This window comes from Electrona antarctica, assembly GCF_951216825.1.
Source record: "Electrona antarctica genome assembly, chromosome: 18".
Classification (NCBI taxonomy): domain Eukaryota; kingdom Metazoa; phylum Chordata; class Actinopteri; order Myctophiformes; family Myctophidae; genus Electrona; species Electrona antarctica.
Window position 1 is genome coordinate 11,551,851 of NC_136799.1, and position 17,031 is coordinate 11,568,881.

A 17,031-nucleotide genomic window follows, 5' to 3' on the forward strand; every position below is an offset into this window, starting at 1 on the left:
TAGTTAAGGATGGGTGAGACAATAGGACGTTAAAATGATAGGACGTTTTTGCATTTTGTAATAGAATAGTATAGAATATGAAAACACATTATGCACATTCCTTTCAAACTGGGTTCAAATATAGTCCTGTCTTAATTTAAAAAAACTATTTATTATACACTTTATTAGTCTTATATAGTCAATATTTACTCATCGTATTGTGTATAATTCATTTTCAACCACAGCCAAGTAACACAAACACAGAACACAGTCTCTCTTCCTCAACGATATGAAAGAAAAGCCACCATCAATTATTGCCAGTACGAGATTCCCGATCCTCGTCATTACATCGACTGTACATTTTTAAATGTACTTTATAAATTAAACTAGACTCCATTCAAGCTCTTCCTGCAGTGTTTCCCTTCCCTCCTCATCCCTCCAACATCTGACTTCCTGACTGGAAGTTCTAACAAGCATGATTTGAGTTGCTCCACAGATTAATCATTGCTACGGCAGATATTAACAGTGTTCAACACGTAGCTTTTATGTCATTATAGAATAGGACACTAATCCTAATAAATATTTGAGAACCTTGGTTATTACTTTTAACGCGTCAAGCCAAATCATTCTCGCACGCACGCACGCACGCACGCACGCACGCACGCACGCACGCACGCACGCACGCACGCACGCACGCACCGGTATCACAATGCAGCATCTCTGAGGCGGGCAGGAAACCTGTCCTGCTTATCTCTTATCTTTGACATGCGTGTGCATGTTTGTGTACAGAGGCAAGGTCCACAGCAGAAACACCTGCCTTCCAGGCAGCCATAAAACGCGTGTAAATCGGGCAATTCAAACACCAGCCCCCGCTTCTGCCCGAGCCGACGGGCACCTCGGCAAACACGACACACACACAAACACCCAAACACAGATGCACACTCGCACACGCACGCACTACTGTAGTCTGTACCACCCCCCCCCCCCCCCCTCTCTACCTGTCTCATTAATCACCTCAAATGAATCCTCGGTAAACAGGGAGTGCATGCAAACAAAGGAGAAATAGAATAAACACGAAGGGAGCAATAAGCAGGAAGTCAAAACACAACCCGCTGTGGCGCGCGTCGTCGAAAATTGCTGGAGAGAGAGAGAGAGAGAGAGAGAGAGAGAGAGAGAGAGAGAGCGTTTGGCTTGGAGGCCCATTTTACCCTCATTCTGCTGGTAATTGACCTCTGAGGCGTAATGCGCAGAGCAGTCAGAGGTAATTAGCATGCGGCAAACTGTTGCTTGATTGCCTGAAATGAGCATTTCGGAGGAAGCCAGCCACAGACGTCGGTTCGGGAGTACAAAGTGTTTTCCATTGTGCGGCGTTAAGTAGAGGGAACCTGGTTTGAGGTGTATGTATAGAAATGGAGAATTGGGCCCCTCCGTGTTGTGGCAGTAAGAATGGCCCCTGCTCTGACAATAGGTGCATTAACGGAACTCTGAAAGGGGCCACCTAGGGACTTTTATTTTCTTTCTTTCTCTACTTCATTTGACCAGGTCTCCAGGCAGCCAGACACTGTGTGCACCTGCTGACACACCGGTTAACCAGAGCATTACTTCACTGCAGTCACAAACTGCACATCTTTGCACCGGGAACAGTTATTAAACCTGGACTTCTACAGGGACTGTCACAGGGTTTCAATGTGGGGGCCGGCAGGGGGGGGGGGGAAGGCGTCAATTGGAAAGACAAGTAGAAAATTAATTGTGAAAAAGATAATGAAAAAATAATGGTAATATTAACCCATTCTGGGCGGGAACCCCTTTTTGTGTTTTAAAGCATTATGTTATACTTTAGCTATTGAAAAATAGCAGATCTACAAGCTCATAGCGCGGCACCGAGTGCCTAGTGGAGCAGATTAAGTCAATATATCATAAGAATCGTTCACTTGATCATACAAGCACCAAAATTGGCACACAAGTGCTTCGGAACCTACTCTCTCAGAAAAGTACGTTGTCCACTTGAAAAAACAAAATGGACACCATTTTTCAAGATGGCCGCCATTTGAGGTGGTTTTAAACAGTGTTTGAGCTATATTGAGCTTTAAAATCCTATTTTGATGGCCTATACATCAAAATATATGTTTCTGCGTATGAGAAATCCAATTCTGAATTTAGAACATCAAAATTATTATATTATGATGATACAATGGGAATTAAACGATAAGGTGGGGCAGATTAAGTCCATATTCCATTATAAACCTTCACTTGGTGGTACAAGCACCATATTTGGCACAAATGATGTCCAGGATGTACTTTCTAAGAAAAGTACATTATACAGCTGAAAATCCAAGATGGCTGCCAGTTTTCAAGATGGCCACCTCGTCAAATGAATAAGTAAAACTTTAATGAACAGAAATGTGTGATCCACACATTGATCCAAACATCAAAATGAATGTATTCTGACTGTAAGAACTGTAAGAATGGTGTCAATTTAATTCCAATATGGCCGCCAGTTTTCAAGATGGCGGCTATTACGCAACTCAAAATTAGCGTTTTCGGAAGCTGTCTGATCGAAGATATTGTTGAAGGGCAACATCAATGCTGTGATCAAGCTCTATTGGTTTGTAATTTTGTATATAAGAGTGATGTCAAAGCACAACCAGGACACACTGGTGACATCACTGCTGTGAGACTCAGCATGGGGTTCAGTGTCTGCTTGTAGCGTACTAGCTGTAGTTGTGGTTTACTAACTGTTGTAGTGGTGTACTCACAGTAGTTTGTTGTATACTTTAGTGTCCTAAATGCTATCTAATAAGCCCCTGTATATATCTCAACTAGAGGTTTAGTTAGTTGTAGCATTGTAGTTGATAGCTGCACCTGAATTGACAGGATGTGTCAGCGTGGGAGAACTGAGACATAGCTGCACCTGAATTGACAGGATGTGTCAGCGTGGGAGAACTGAGAAAAGGGTAACAGGGATTCAGTTACCTGGATGTTGTACAGATCACACAGGACTTGCAATGGATGAATGGTCGGGCTAGGTGTAGGGCACCAGATGCTTGAACATATTTCAATGTGCTTTGATGTTTTGTATGGTTGGGTGGTAAAAGGATATAGCCCTTGGCCTTTAACCGTATAACACAAGATGTTCTGCTACTAAAACTGATTGGAGGAAGTGTTTCCTCTGTCAAACAGATACGAAAGAGGAGTTGAAGTCTCCCCGTATTTGAGGCAATGCACCTGTTGCCCATCATGTTAGACTCATCCAGATTGGATGATGGAGGTGGCAGTGAGGATACATTGAGGCAAAACAGTACAAAGTATCACCAAAATTGTCGGGCAAATGTTTAGCAACTGAAACTCCAGCGTTCCACGATGATGATGATCCTGGTGAAGGACACGCAAAAATTCAAAGAGTGCAGTGCAGCGGATGTGATCTCCCCCCCATCAAAGCCCTGTATGACGATCGTTGTGTCGGCAAAGCTCGTGGAATTATGAGGGACCCAAGCCATCCCAACCACAGACTGTTTGAGATGCTGCCACATGGAAAACGTTTTCACAGTCTCAAAGCCACTGGAAACAGACAGCTTCTTTCCCCAAACAATCAGATACATGAACGAACTGATAAGAACCAGCTAGGGCGAAAGTTTACCTAACTTTGCTACTACAGGGAAACATGCACATGTGTTACTATTTTTCTAGTATTCTTTATTCTATCCCTTTGTTTGCTGTGCTTGCAGTGTTTTTTGTTGTTTGAATATTATGCTATCTATGCTGCTGCATCGTCTGTAAGGAGGCCAAACAAAAATAGGTTTTACTCGTATGTACCTGTACACAAGATGTAACAATAAAGTCCAACCTTGAACCTTGATCTAGGTTCAAGCATCTGGTGCCCTACACCTAGCACGACCGTTCATCCAGTGCCATTTAAGTCCTGTGCGATCTGTACACCATCCAGGTAACTGAATCCCTGTTACCCTTGTCTCAGCTCTCCCACGCTGGCACATCTTGTCAATTCAGGTGCGGCTATCAACTACAATGCTACAACTAACTAAACTTCTAGTGGAGATATATACAGGGGCTAATTAGCATAGTATACTACAAACTACAGTGAGTACACCACTACAACAGTTAGTAAACCACAACTACAGCTATACGCTACAAGCAGACACTGAACCCCATGCTGAGTCTCACAGCAGTGATGTAACCAGTGTGTCCTGGTTGTGCTTTGACATCACTCTTATATACAAAATTACAAACCAATAGAGCTTGATGAAATGAAATGAAATCTATATTTACCCAGGGTATCTGGGCTAAGCTCAAGAACTTGTTTCCAGCCAGGCCCTGCTCATAGAACACATTTCATCGTAGTGGTTGATGCCTTGTTCAAGGGCATTTCAGCGGTGGTAATTTTAACGTGTCGGACGGCTGATTCGAACTGGGAACCTTCCGGTATCTAGACCGCGCCGCTATCCGTTCGGCCACCGCTGCCACGATATCACAGCATTTCAATGCATGATGATGTTGCCCTTCAACAATATCTGTGGTCAGACAGCTTCCGAAAACGCAAATTTTGAGTCACGTAATAGCTGCATCTTGCAAACTGGCGGCCATATTGGAACACCATTGAGTTCTTACAGTCAGAATAAATTCATTTTGATGTTTGAATCATTAACACATTTAAATTCTACTTTGAAAACCTTTTTGTTTTGTTTTTTGCATTTGACGAGGCAGCCATCTTGAAAACTGGCAGCCATCTTGGATTATCAGCTGGATAATGTGCTTTTCATAGAAAGTACATCCTGGACATAATGGGCAGTATTATGCGTGTCTTAAGTACCAGGTCTTATTACTTAACTTAAGACCTGGAGGCGTGATCAATGCCATTTGGCTATCATCATAATATTCAATAAGTTTGATTTGCTAAATGCGGAATTGGATTTCTCATACTCAGAAACATACATTTCGATGTATAGGCCATCACAATAGGATTATTCAATCAAACTATAGTTCAAACACTGTTTAAAACCATTTTGAAAGGCGGCCATCTTGAAAAATTGTGGCCATTTTGTTTTTTCAAGTGGACAACGTACTTTTCTGAGAGAGTAGGTTCTGAAGCACCTGTGTGCCAAATTTGGTGCTTGTATGATCAAGTGAACGATCGTTTCAGTAATCTGCTCCACTACCGCGCTATGAACTTGTAGATCTGCTATTTTTGAAAAATCGTGATGTGCATCGAATCTTTGAATATATATTATTACAGAGTGAACATTTTAACTCAAATCTTTGCTTCTGGGGAGGTCCCTGGAACAACATATTTTCAGATGGGGGGCGGAGACATATTACATAGTTTTTGGGGTTCTTGACATGAAATATTGAGCACTACTGATACAGAAACATAAGGTATTTCAGAAAACTGTCAGGATTTTGAAGACATTTTTCAGGCCTAAATGGGATAATAATAATGAAACATAATAGCTATAATCATAAATACACATGTATATATGTATACAGTATGATTGGACAATCAGTCAGATTGAAAAAGGAGTGATCGTTTTTGCGAGTCCGTCGACCTCGCGCACTCATGATCATTTTATAATAGTGGGACATCAACCAGAAGCTGTATGGTTATTTAGGGCTCCATTTGGGAATCCCTGCTGTATAAAACAATATCAAAGTGAATTGTTATCACCATCAACGGTTATAAGAAGGGGGAAAAAAATAAATTGGGATTTTTCCAATGGCACTCTCTCAGCAAGCCGTCCGTAGCCCACCTGTATGGCTATGCAGAACCAACGAGGCGTCATTAATCATTAACCACGTTTGGGGTTTAGGGGACAACTGTCACATTTCAAACGGGCATTAAGGATAGTGGCACAAGACTCCACTTCTTTGTTCCTTCATGCCGGTAAGTTGAGTTGACTTGTTTTGTTGTGGGATAGCAGCAGGTGTGAGGTGGGTTCATCTATACCAAACACCCACAGTACACAGATGTCAGCTTCTAATCTACATCGTCCCAGAGAGTCACAGTAGGCACGTCCTCCCGATGTCACTCCTCTCCTAGCCTGCTGGGGATCAATAAATAGCATTTTTGCGGTTTCTGATCCGGTCGGAGCGGAAATTAACGTTACGTCATCAGGCGGCCGTTAACCAATGCCGGGAACCTCCGGCGCCGTGCACCTCCAAAACCATCCATCTAGTTTTAAAATGTGTTTAGTTTGGTTTGATCATTCGGTATCTTTTGGAATAAATAATAGTTTTGGTACGTCCATCTTTTATTCTAACTCGTGGCGTGACTAGCGAGACCATAGATATTATTCTAAACCGTGGCGTGAGGTTATACTCCTGTCCAGGAGAAATGGCACCATTTTAAGTCCATTCGTCTCCTTCATGCGAGCTGGGGGAAGAGTGCGGTCAAATTCTTTGTTCCTCTATAACTGTGTTTTCACTACCAGTGCCAGTTTATTACCAGCAAAAAAACTAATTGCACACCTTTCTGGCATGGCAGTGGGACAGTTGATTTCACATGCTCTCCTTGGCTGTAAAAGTTCTGGCCAAAACACGCTCGCCCTGGGTAGAATCTGGCGACCTCGGAACGGTCGCCACCAGGTATTCCTAAACATCACCTCAGTAAAACTATGCCTAAAACTAACCAAATTCCTAAACGTTAGTTGCTGCGAGAGTGAGGTCTAGCCAACACAAACTCGGGATTCCTGGATCACTGCCCTCCACAATTTCATATCCTATCCAAGATCAGGTTATTGAGCTCTTCAGTGCACGTCTACATACTGTAGGTGGTACGCTTCTTTCCTCTCCTGGCTTTGCCCTGGGTTGGCTCCCATAGGGTCAATTCACTTGCCTCAAGTTCTGGGTGCCTGACGCAGTGCCCTGCCAGCCTCATCCTTCTCTCTCTGACTTTGTCCGTGACCCGTGGTAGGTACTAGGTCCCCATAGAGGTCCACTTTTCTGATGCGGTCCGTCCATGTGACACCTACTGGGCCTAAACCTAACCTTATTCCTAAATGTCACCTCAATAAAACTATGCCTAAACCTAACCTTATTCCTAAACGTAACCACACTAAAACTATGCCTAAACCTAACCTTATTCCTAAATGTCACCTCAGTAAAACTATGCCTAAACCCAACCTTATTCCTAAATGTCACCTCAGTAAAACTATGCCTAAACCCAACCTTATTCCTAAATGTCACCTCAGTAAAACTATGCCTAAACCTAACCTTATTCCTAAACATCACCTCAGTAAAACAATGACTATACCTAACCTTATTCCTAAACTTGTGCAGAAAAAATGGGGGAGAGTGTTCCGGTTACCATAAAAATAGATCATAGTAGATAGTAGATAATAGTAAGCGACCACTTTCATTTGTTTAATTTTGAGCGGTATAGCACTTTATACTTGCGCGAGGGGTGACTGTAAGCACGGTTCTGCAATGATGAGCCCACTTTACTTGTAATGTGCCAATATAGATTGATTCTGATAGTGATTTAATTTCTTGTGTGCCATCAGTGCCATGCCACAAAGCCGCGACACGGATGTGTGCTGCAGTGCACTGAGGTGAGGGAGTGGTGTTATTAGATAGATTACTGCTATTGTCCCCTGGTTTGTGCCTTGGTGGGGGATCACTGAGCACGTACGCACGCAGACAGACTGACAGCAGTGTTGCCACATTTTGCAAGAGAAATAAGGCAACCAGGTATATGAAAACAACCCTATATAGATCGGCTGTTTGAAAACAGCCAATCTACAAGCTCACAGCGTGTAGCTCTGCTATTGTCCGTGGACAAATACATATTAATTTGAGGGTGCTGAAAATTAAAATTAAAATGCCCAAAATAAACAAGCCCAAAAACCCCACAACCTGAAACTACCGATAATAATAAGCGAGTTTACAGAAAAACAAGCCCACAGTCGCTTGTAAAATGCAGACGTGGCGACACTGACTGACGGACAGACAGACAGTCAGTCTGGACACAAAAGTCCTGACCTTTAACTCCCTCCGAGGGGAACAGTTATCACCCTGTAGGGTTATACTCACATTTGCTGTAAATATGGAACATAAGCTTTACCTAAGGGGTAGGCTCAGGATGTAATGCACAATCTATGTAAAGCGCCTTGGATAAAGGCGCCATATAAATGCATCCTTTACCATTTAACTTTGCTACTACAGGGAAAACATGCACATGTACATAATGTTACTCATATTTTTACTCGTTGTTTGCTCTCTCTTGCACTCTTTAGTCTGTCCCTTTGTTTGCTGTGCTTGCTGTGATTGATGTTATGTTATCTAGGCTGCTACATTGTCTGAAGGAAGCCAAACAAAAATAAGTTTTATTCTTATGTACCTGTATACACAAGATGTAATAATAAAGAACAACCTTGAACATCTACTTATCCCCCTGTAAGGTAAATACTCACATCTTCTTGGTTGGAAGTCAAAACTGCCTAGGAATCCCCTCCCTTCTAGCAGTGAAAAAAGCTATACAGGTGCATGCAAGTTACTGAAGTTAGGGTTTTAATTGGGTAAAAAATTGGAAATGAGAAATATTTTTTTGAAAAGAAGGAGGAAGAAAAAAAAAGAGAAATGTCTAATGCTGAAAAGAGGCTATTTATCCCCAAACCACTCAGTCCCAAACAAGAATGTTTCAAGCATGTGTGCACTTATGTCGACGCATACTGAAGCCTTCACGGGGAAAAAAGGTGGGGCGAGCAAGCCCCATATCGAAAGAGGAATGAGAGAGAGACAGAGGGGGGGGGGGGGGAGTGAAGAGATGAAGTAGACAGAAAGAGTGTGTGATGGACTTGAAAATGAAAATATATGTGTGGTTGGGCTGGGAGGCAGGGAGGGCTTAGCAGAGGAGGAAGGAGGAGAGGGGAGGAGAGGAGGAAAGAGGAGAGGAGAGGAGAGGAGAGGAGAGGAGAGGAGAGGAGAGGAGAGGAGAGGAGAGGAGAGGAGAGGAGAGGAGAGGAGAGCGGGCAGAGAGGAAGGAGGAGGGGTTGGGGGGCGGGGGGGAGGGGGTGAGAGCCACTTTCTTATGTTAAGCAGGCGTGCGTCTGTCCTCCATTGTGTGGCGTGAGGACTCTTTTCTCCGGACAATTTGAGCACGCTTCAGTGGCCGCCCCCCTCCCCCCCTGGCCCCCCGACGCATTATACTGAACCACAACAAAAGCTGCAGAATTTTGCCCCCGCACCCCCCCACACCCGCACCCCCACCAAACACACACACACTCATTGCTCCACTCTATACTGCGTTCCCCCAGCCTGCCACCCCCCCCTCCACACCTCCAACACTCTTGTTCGGACACACACACACACACACACACACACACACACACACACACACACACACACACACACACACACACACACACACACACACACACACACACACACACACACACACACACACACACACACACACACACACACACGGGCCCCTGGCTGACGTGTCTGTCAGTCTAACGGCGCGCGACAGACCTCAGTCCTTAATTAATCACGTATACGCGGTGGGGACTCAAAACATTATTTAACGACACGGAAAACATTCTAATAAGCTTGTCGCGCTGCCAAGACAAGGCAATAGAATAGAGACACACACACACACACACACACACCCATGCACACATGCATGCACACACACACGCATGCATGCATACAAATGGAAATAAATAAAGGAATTTAATCATCTCCATCCTCTCTCTCTCTCGGTTTCATCTTTTGTTCTTTTTATTGGACGGTTGTGTCGCTCAGTAGCAGCCTGGGTGCGACTACAGGAGACAGGAAGATGGCCCTAGATGCCAAAACACACACGACCATGGGGGGGGGGGTGGAGGGGGGGGGGGTCTGGAGGCCTCAGTGACCCCAGACTGCAATGAACCCACATGACCCTCCAGTCCTCGCTGCCGTCAGCAGCTGTCCTAAAGTTGACCCTGTGACAGGTGACAGGTGACAGGTGACTGGTGACTGATGAGGACCGGATTAACCCATTTTGGCCTGACGTCGAAATAAAGAAAAAGTCTTCTGAAATAATTTATATTCCAAAGATTTGTGCCGCATTTTCACGATTTTTCAAAAATAGCAGACCTACAAGTTCGTAGCGCGCCACTCGGTGGCGCGCTATGAGCTTGTAGATCTGCTATTTTTCAATAGCTAAAGTATAACATAATGCTTAGTTAAAACACCAAAAGGGGTTCCCGCCCAGAATGGGTTAACAGCCAATCACAATTATGCAAGGTGTCCAAGACTAATTCAAGTAGTACGGGCCAATTTTTTTTGGGAGGGGGGAGGGAGGAGGGGTTTATAAACAAATGGACAGTGAGATACGATACAGACAGAAATCCATATTCTTGTCCAGCAACATGGACAAGAAATAGTTTGGACTGTTGAGCCATCTAGTGCCGAAGGAAGAGACAGGAAGAGACACCTCACCTCACAACAACAGCATTGTGAGAAAAGGTCTGTGAGCCGGGCATGTGACCTACTGCACATTTAAACAGAGCTGCTACCTTTAAAACACATTACATTTGTTTTGTATACTATTTAAATAGTCTTGAGAAAAACATGCTGCTATTTCTCCCAATGTGACTGCAAAAGAAATGCTGCAATTTGCTTCAAAAAAGCTGTATACCCTGTATAACATTATAACGATGCAATGTGACATAGCTCTGTTTACAAAATGCTGTACCCCCTCAAACTGCACTATATATGCTTTCCTCATTTTCAACTGTTTTTATATTTTGACACTTGCTTTGGCAATGTAATTGTATATTTTGCCATGCGAATAAAGCTCCTTTGAATTGAATTGAATTGTGAGCATATGGCGCCCCCGGCTGGCCGTACCTGGTCGTCGCTGGTGAAGCCCTTGTGCATGATGTGGTAGAGATGCACCAGGAAGTCTGTGTTGGGCAGCACGTCCTGAGGCTTGGTCATCATCTCACACAGCAGCCTGTAGGCCGCCAGCTTCCCTGCCTTGTACTCTGCTGGCAGCATGGTGGCCTGTGTGGACACACGTTAAACCTTTTACACCTGAGACCAGATTCTACAAAATGTCTTAACAGTTTTCTGAAAAACCCTATGTTTCTATGTCAGTGGTTCTCAAACTATTTCATGTCAAGGACCCCAAGAATTATATGGCCGCCGACCCCCATCTGGAAATAAGTTGTTCCAGGGACCGCCCGAGAAGCAAAGATTTGAGTTAAAAATGTTTGCTCTGAAATAATATATTCTAAGATTTGTGCCACATTTTCAATGTAGATCTGCTATGTTTTCAATAGCTAAAGTATAACATAATGCTTAAAACACCAGGACTCCTGTCCTGAATGGGTTAAAGGGACATTTCACCGCTGGAAGAAACTGAAGTCACTCAATGTTAATAGTCTTTGTAGTAGATAATTGGAGAACAATTTGAAATTTGCACCCTATGGCCAGACATATAATGAAGTCGGTGTGTTTGACTAGGGTTTGACTGGATTGCTGAATTCCTACAATGCCCATAATGCTTTAGTGCACTTCCCCTCCTTATGGAAAGGGGGGAGGCGGGGGCTGCATGGAGGTGTGACTTTGTAATGCAGGAAGGAATTGAGACCATTCGTAGAGGGGGGGTGAAGGTATGGGGGACATTTACCTTGAAGATCCACGAGGCCAGCATTCGTAGAGGGGGGATGAAGGAGGGACATTGGGGGACATTTACCTTGAAGATCCACGAGGCCAGCATTCGTAGAGGGGGGATGAAGGTGGGGCGGGGCGGAGACGACTGGTTGTCCACGCTGATGCCCAGGTTGTCCCGGATCTGAAACCATGTCAGAGTAATGAGCACAAACCTAATGATCCACCGGTCTGTCCGTCGTGTCTTTCTGTGTTCAAGCATGAGTGGCTTAGCATGGGACCTCTAGCTTACCAAATCAAATCAAACTTTATTTGTATAGCAGCCAAGGCTGACCAAAGTGCTGAACAGGGTAAAAACAAAACAACAGAGCAAAGCAATGGAAAAAGAGACAATAACATATAAAACAGAGCATACAATAGCACAGAGCAGGAAATCAGAATACAGGTAAATCAGGCCCCAAGGTTTTAACAAAATCTAACTACCTTTGCTTTTATTGAGCTTTTAGATGTCCCGACAACCAAGCTGAGGCTCAGAGGTGGCCGTGCCTTCTAAGTTGCAGCCCCTAGGCTGTGGAACACCATCCCCTACTCCATCAGAACCTCCCCCTCCATTGACGTTTTTAAATCCAGACTCAAAACCCTGTTTTACTCCCAAGCATTTGATTGCCCGTGACCTTGTTTGTGTTTTTTTTAAATAGTATATTGTTTGATTCTTTTTTTTGATAGTTTGCTTATAATCGTGCTTTCATTGTCTGTAATTTTTCTTCTGCTGTCTATCTGTGTGTTGATGAAATGTCTGTACAGCACTTTTGTACAATGGAAATTGTTTTTAAATGTGCTTTATAAATAAAGGTGATTTGATTTGATTTATACAAAAGTTTGAAATCTCCGAGACTACTAAGATTGTATGGAAGTCAGGGTGTGATCATTTCAAATGCTAAAAATAATAACCTAAAGCAGTGCAACATGCTTCCATAGAAGACGTGACAAGACACATATGGAATCCAAATGACTGGAATCAGTGGTGGCGACTGAGAACCAACAGTGTGTGAGAGAGAGAGAGAGAGAGAGAGCCACGCCTTGGCGTCGTACCTTAGCCAGCTTGTGCCAGAGCTCATACAGGTAGGAGAAGACCTTGGCGTGGATCCTGGGGCAGCGGATGCTGTTGACGTCTCCCAGGATGCCCAGGATCCTCCTCCACAGGACGAAGGCAGAGTCGGCGTGCCAGCCGGTCAGGCTCCCGCCCGCGATGATGCTGATGTCGTCGGCCAGACACTCGCTGCTGTCTGCACGGTGAGAGAGAGAGAGAGAGAGAGAGAGAGAGAGAGAGAGAGAGAGAGAGAGGGAGAGAGAGAGAGAGAGAGAGCGAGAGAGGTTAATACACATAATCTCTCAAGGCAGATTCAGAGCTCTGCAGCTGAAATCTGTCAGCAACTCCCATTACAACGTGTAGAGTTTGTTGTTAGTAGGAATGAAAACAAAGACATAATAGCTTTGATGGTATCCAATAAATAGAAAGGCCATCCCTGTAAATCAAGTGCATGGATCTTGGATTAAAATGGCATTCAATCAACAAGTGGTGAACACTTAAAAACAATAAAGTACTAGACGAATAACAGTTTAAGTCCACACTAATTATCCATAATGTATAAATGATGGATAAGGGGTCAGGACAACGAGGCCTTTTCGTGGAGGGGTCAGAATAAAAATTTGACTTTTAAACTGTTATTCGTCTATATAGTACTATTGTCAGTTTGGTTGAATACGTATTTGATTGGCTTGGAGCAAGAACTTGTTATGTTATCACAAAACAGCAGCACTGGGATTATTCCATTAGTTCATTGATTGAATCCTCAAGCGTCCGCAGCACATATTACAAAAATATTTGTAATATGTGTAATATGTGTTTCCCCACCAGAAGCATTCGACAAGAACGCTACAAAAAGAAAAGAAAAAAGGAAAGTAAAACCCTTTGGGCAACAGGGTTTTAGTGACTTCATGCATTGCAGAAGAAGATGGCCATGGAACAAGTGGACATTAGTGATGAACCGCATGAGCACAGCGCCACGTAGTGGACAGAGGAAGGAAGTGCCCAAAGACCCCAGTGAAAGAGAAAGTCAGAGATAAGTCCATCGTTGGCACTGATTCAATGAAATGTGTTCAAATGCTCCGAACGCGCGTGCTCTGCTTTAAGTCTCAAAATTGCATATGGCACAGTATGTATGTTTGTGTTATTGTTGCTCGGAAGTAGAAAGACAAAACGGTGGACACAGGCCTGCTGAAAAGAAGGAATGAACCACACGATGGAAGACGTAACAGAAAGGAAAAGATCAGTCAAATGAAAGGGCGACCTCGCGGACATTTTGTTAAACCAAATCCTAGAGAAGTCTCGGCTACTAGGCTGCAATACCCAGGTGGTTAAGAATGCGGTAGATAAGAGGAGGAAAGATTATAGTATAGTATGTAGGGAGAAGTCTTGTCTAGGCTAAAATACCCAGGTGGTTAAGAACAGTGTATATGGCAGGCAAGAGTAGGATAGAGCATGTAGCAGGGAGACGTCTGGGCTATTATAGGACTACAATACCCAGGAGGTTGGGGGGCAAGTGTAACACAGACTGGTGCATGGTGTTGTCGTCCAGGGGGCAGTCGGTGGGCACCAGCAGGCCCGGGGAGGCAGGGGGGTTCTGGGGGTACAGGTGGAGGGATGGGGGCGGGGCCGAGAGGGCATGAGGAACGTACTGAGGAGGACCTGGAAACAAGATGAGGGGGAGGAGGAAAGGTACAGGAACAGCAGGGGTAGAGAGGAGGGTGAGACACATACTTCAGACTGGGTTTTTAAGGGGGTTATTGGGTGAAATACTGTAATACTGTACTGTATGTAAGGTGTGGGTGTGTGGATGGGTGGTGGGGGGTCACTGGGGGTTACAGCAGTCTCTCTGTCAGGTTTCGTATAAAGACATACTTCCTCTTTAAAAGAAAAAGGTTTGATTTTAATATTTTACACCTTTGGCTGAACACAAGGATGTTATGCCATAATGTGAAGGTTGTTACTGGTTAAAGGCCGAGTTTCTTTATCTCTTCACTCTGCAATCATGGATTATTTTCCGACATTAGGACATACCATCGTGCCATTTTAAGGCGCCCGTGGGTGAAGTGGAGCAACTTACACTATAGAGCACCGAAGTCTGACGTCAATATCGGTAGAGGACGCAAATCCACGGGTTCATGTACTTTTTATTTGCATTGTAATCCCCATATGGGGATTTTAGATCGCCTCAAATAAGAACTGTGTTTGAAAAATAAACATGTCATCCCGGCCGTTTCAGTCATATGAAGAATCAACTGACTGAGAGAAAATGCTAATTGTTACTGCTTAGTTACATTTTCGCTAGAAAACTGTATCATATATGAGTGACTGACTGTCGCAAACGATACAGAGACACCTCCCTGACAATAACGCAGAGACAGCTTGTTTATTTTTGGACCACAATGCTTATATGAAACGATTTTAAGATGACCCCATGTTATTCTCCATAGAGAAATTACTTCCATGAACCAGGCAGAACCAAGGGATGAGCGAGTGACGTCAGGACTTCGGCGCTCTATTGGGTGATTCTTCAAAGGTTGGTGAAAAACAACGGCAGTCAAAGGGGGATTAGGATGAATTAATAACGCAGTCAATGTATCGTTACACCCCTAGTAGATAGTGCTACCTACACTATCAAAAGATTCATATGCAAATTGCTTATTTACATATTACTCAAAAATGGTGGAAAGGTTATTTTCCAGCAGGGGAATAATGTTTCTGTTTACCATCGCGGCAGTTTGACTAAACAATTTTCATTCGGGGAATTACAAATTAAATCTGTGCTGTGCCACGCTCAGAATGATGACAGCTTTTATGATCCAGAGCGCTAGAGACCCAGCATGGATTCATGAAAACACACACACACACACACACACACACACACACACACACACACACACACACACACACACACACACACACACACACACACACACACACACACACACACACACACACACACACACACACACACACACACACACACACACACACACACACACACACACACACACACACACACACACACACACAATGTTCTTCACTTCTTCCTAGCATCAATTTGTCATTTAATATGTTACCGTCATTTTGTGTAAAACACAGCGCATGATTCACAGAGTTCCACGCCAACGTTTACTCAACGCCATGTGACGGTTGTTGTGACACAAATGGTGAGACAAACAAATCAACACGCAAAAGTACAAGTACAAGCAGTCAGTACGTCTATTTTCGGGTCCTAACCATAACCGCAAGCATGGGAGCGACGCATGTCGGACTAATGCTCCGTCGGAATTACATGCGGTCCCCCTATTTTCACACTGTTTATCTGTGGAAACAGAGTCAAACAAAACTTAAAGTCTTAAGTTATCCTTTAAGCCATTTAGTCCTGAGGACGCATCTGTGTCACCTTATAGATTTAAACCACTTTAACTGTTATTTGAAACTTTAGCTGTTGGAAAATACTCAAGCTTGTAGATCTGCTATTTTTGAAAGATCATGAAAACGTGGCGCAAATCTGACTTTGACTATATATTCTTTTTTCAAAGCAAATCTTTGCTTCTGGGGGTCCCTGGCCTGAAACAACGTATTTTCAGATGGGGGTCCCTGGCCTGAAACAGATGGGGGTCAATGGCCAATTTCATATCATTGTGGGGGTCCTTGACATGAAATAGTTTGTGAACCACTGGTATAGAAACATAGGGTCATGATTTAGAAGACATTCAGTAGAATCTGGTCTCAGGTCTTTATGGGTCAACACGGTGCGTTCTGAACCATCGTTGCTCTGTACCTGCCAGAGCCTCGTTGTGGCTGAGCAGCAGGTTCCGGTGGTTCTGGGGGTCGGAGGTCACGTCCATGTGAGCCGACTGGGTGGACTGGGTGTCGGCCTCCTCGTCGAAGGCCTGCCAGGGCTGCCAGGGACCCTCGGTCTCGTTGAGGTAGCCGTTGGACGCGTCACTGCTCACACTCTCACCTGGAACAGAGGATGGGTGGAGACATTGTAAAAGTTCAGTAATAAATAATATTGTTGCTGTCGGGCAGAAACCTCCTATCTCCATGTTTAAATTCTTTGTGTCTTTTTCGTAAACCCGTAAGACGCCCTGAGGGCGAGAAGCGACCTCGCCCCCCTAAAGGACGAGGTCACGTGCACGCATCCGCCTGGGTGACGGCAGACTGCTGGGCGAACGCTGGCGCGCGCGCGGGGTCAGATCAACATATGGAATGAATTCTGTACTGTCGTCAAGGGCACAAATTGACACTTTGGAAAACGTCGTCAAGGTCGTCATGGGCATGGAAAGAGTCATATGTGATACTTTTGCGAATTTCCTAATCTGAAGATTGATAGGAATCAAAGATTGAAT

General features: G+C 44.2%; 1 protein-coding gene across 5 annotated transcripts in view; it reads right to left on the reverse strand.

Moving 5' to 3' along the window:
* ralgapa2 (Ral GTPase activating protein catalytic subunit alpha 2) overlaps positions 1-17,031 on the reverse strand; it is a 233,553-nt gene that overhangs the window by 111,749 nt on the left and 104,773 nt on the right. For 4 of the 5 annotated variants that reach the window (XM_079527209.1, XM_079527208.1, XM_079527211.1 and 1 more), the window contains exons 20-24: positions 16,461-16,643; positions 14,171-14,335; positions 12,679-12,872; positions 11,672-11,770; positions 10,822-10,977 (exon numbers count right to left, since the gene is read on the reverse strand). In XM_079527209.1, coding sequence (XP_079383335.1) covers positions 10,822-10,977; positions 11,672-11,770; positions 12,679-12,872; positions 14,171-14,335; positions 16,461-16,643 — 797 coding nt within the window. The remainder of the gene's footprint in view (positions 1-10,821; positions 10,978-11,671; positions 11,771-12,678; positions 12,873-14,170; positions 14,336-16,460; positions 16,644-17,031) is intronic. The other variant, XM_079527212.1, reaches the window with a different exon arrangement.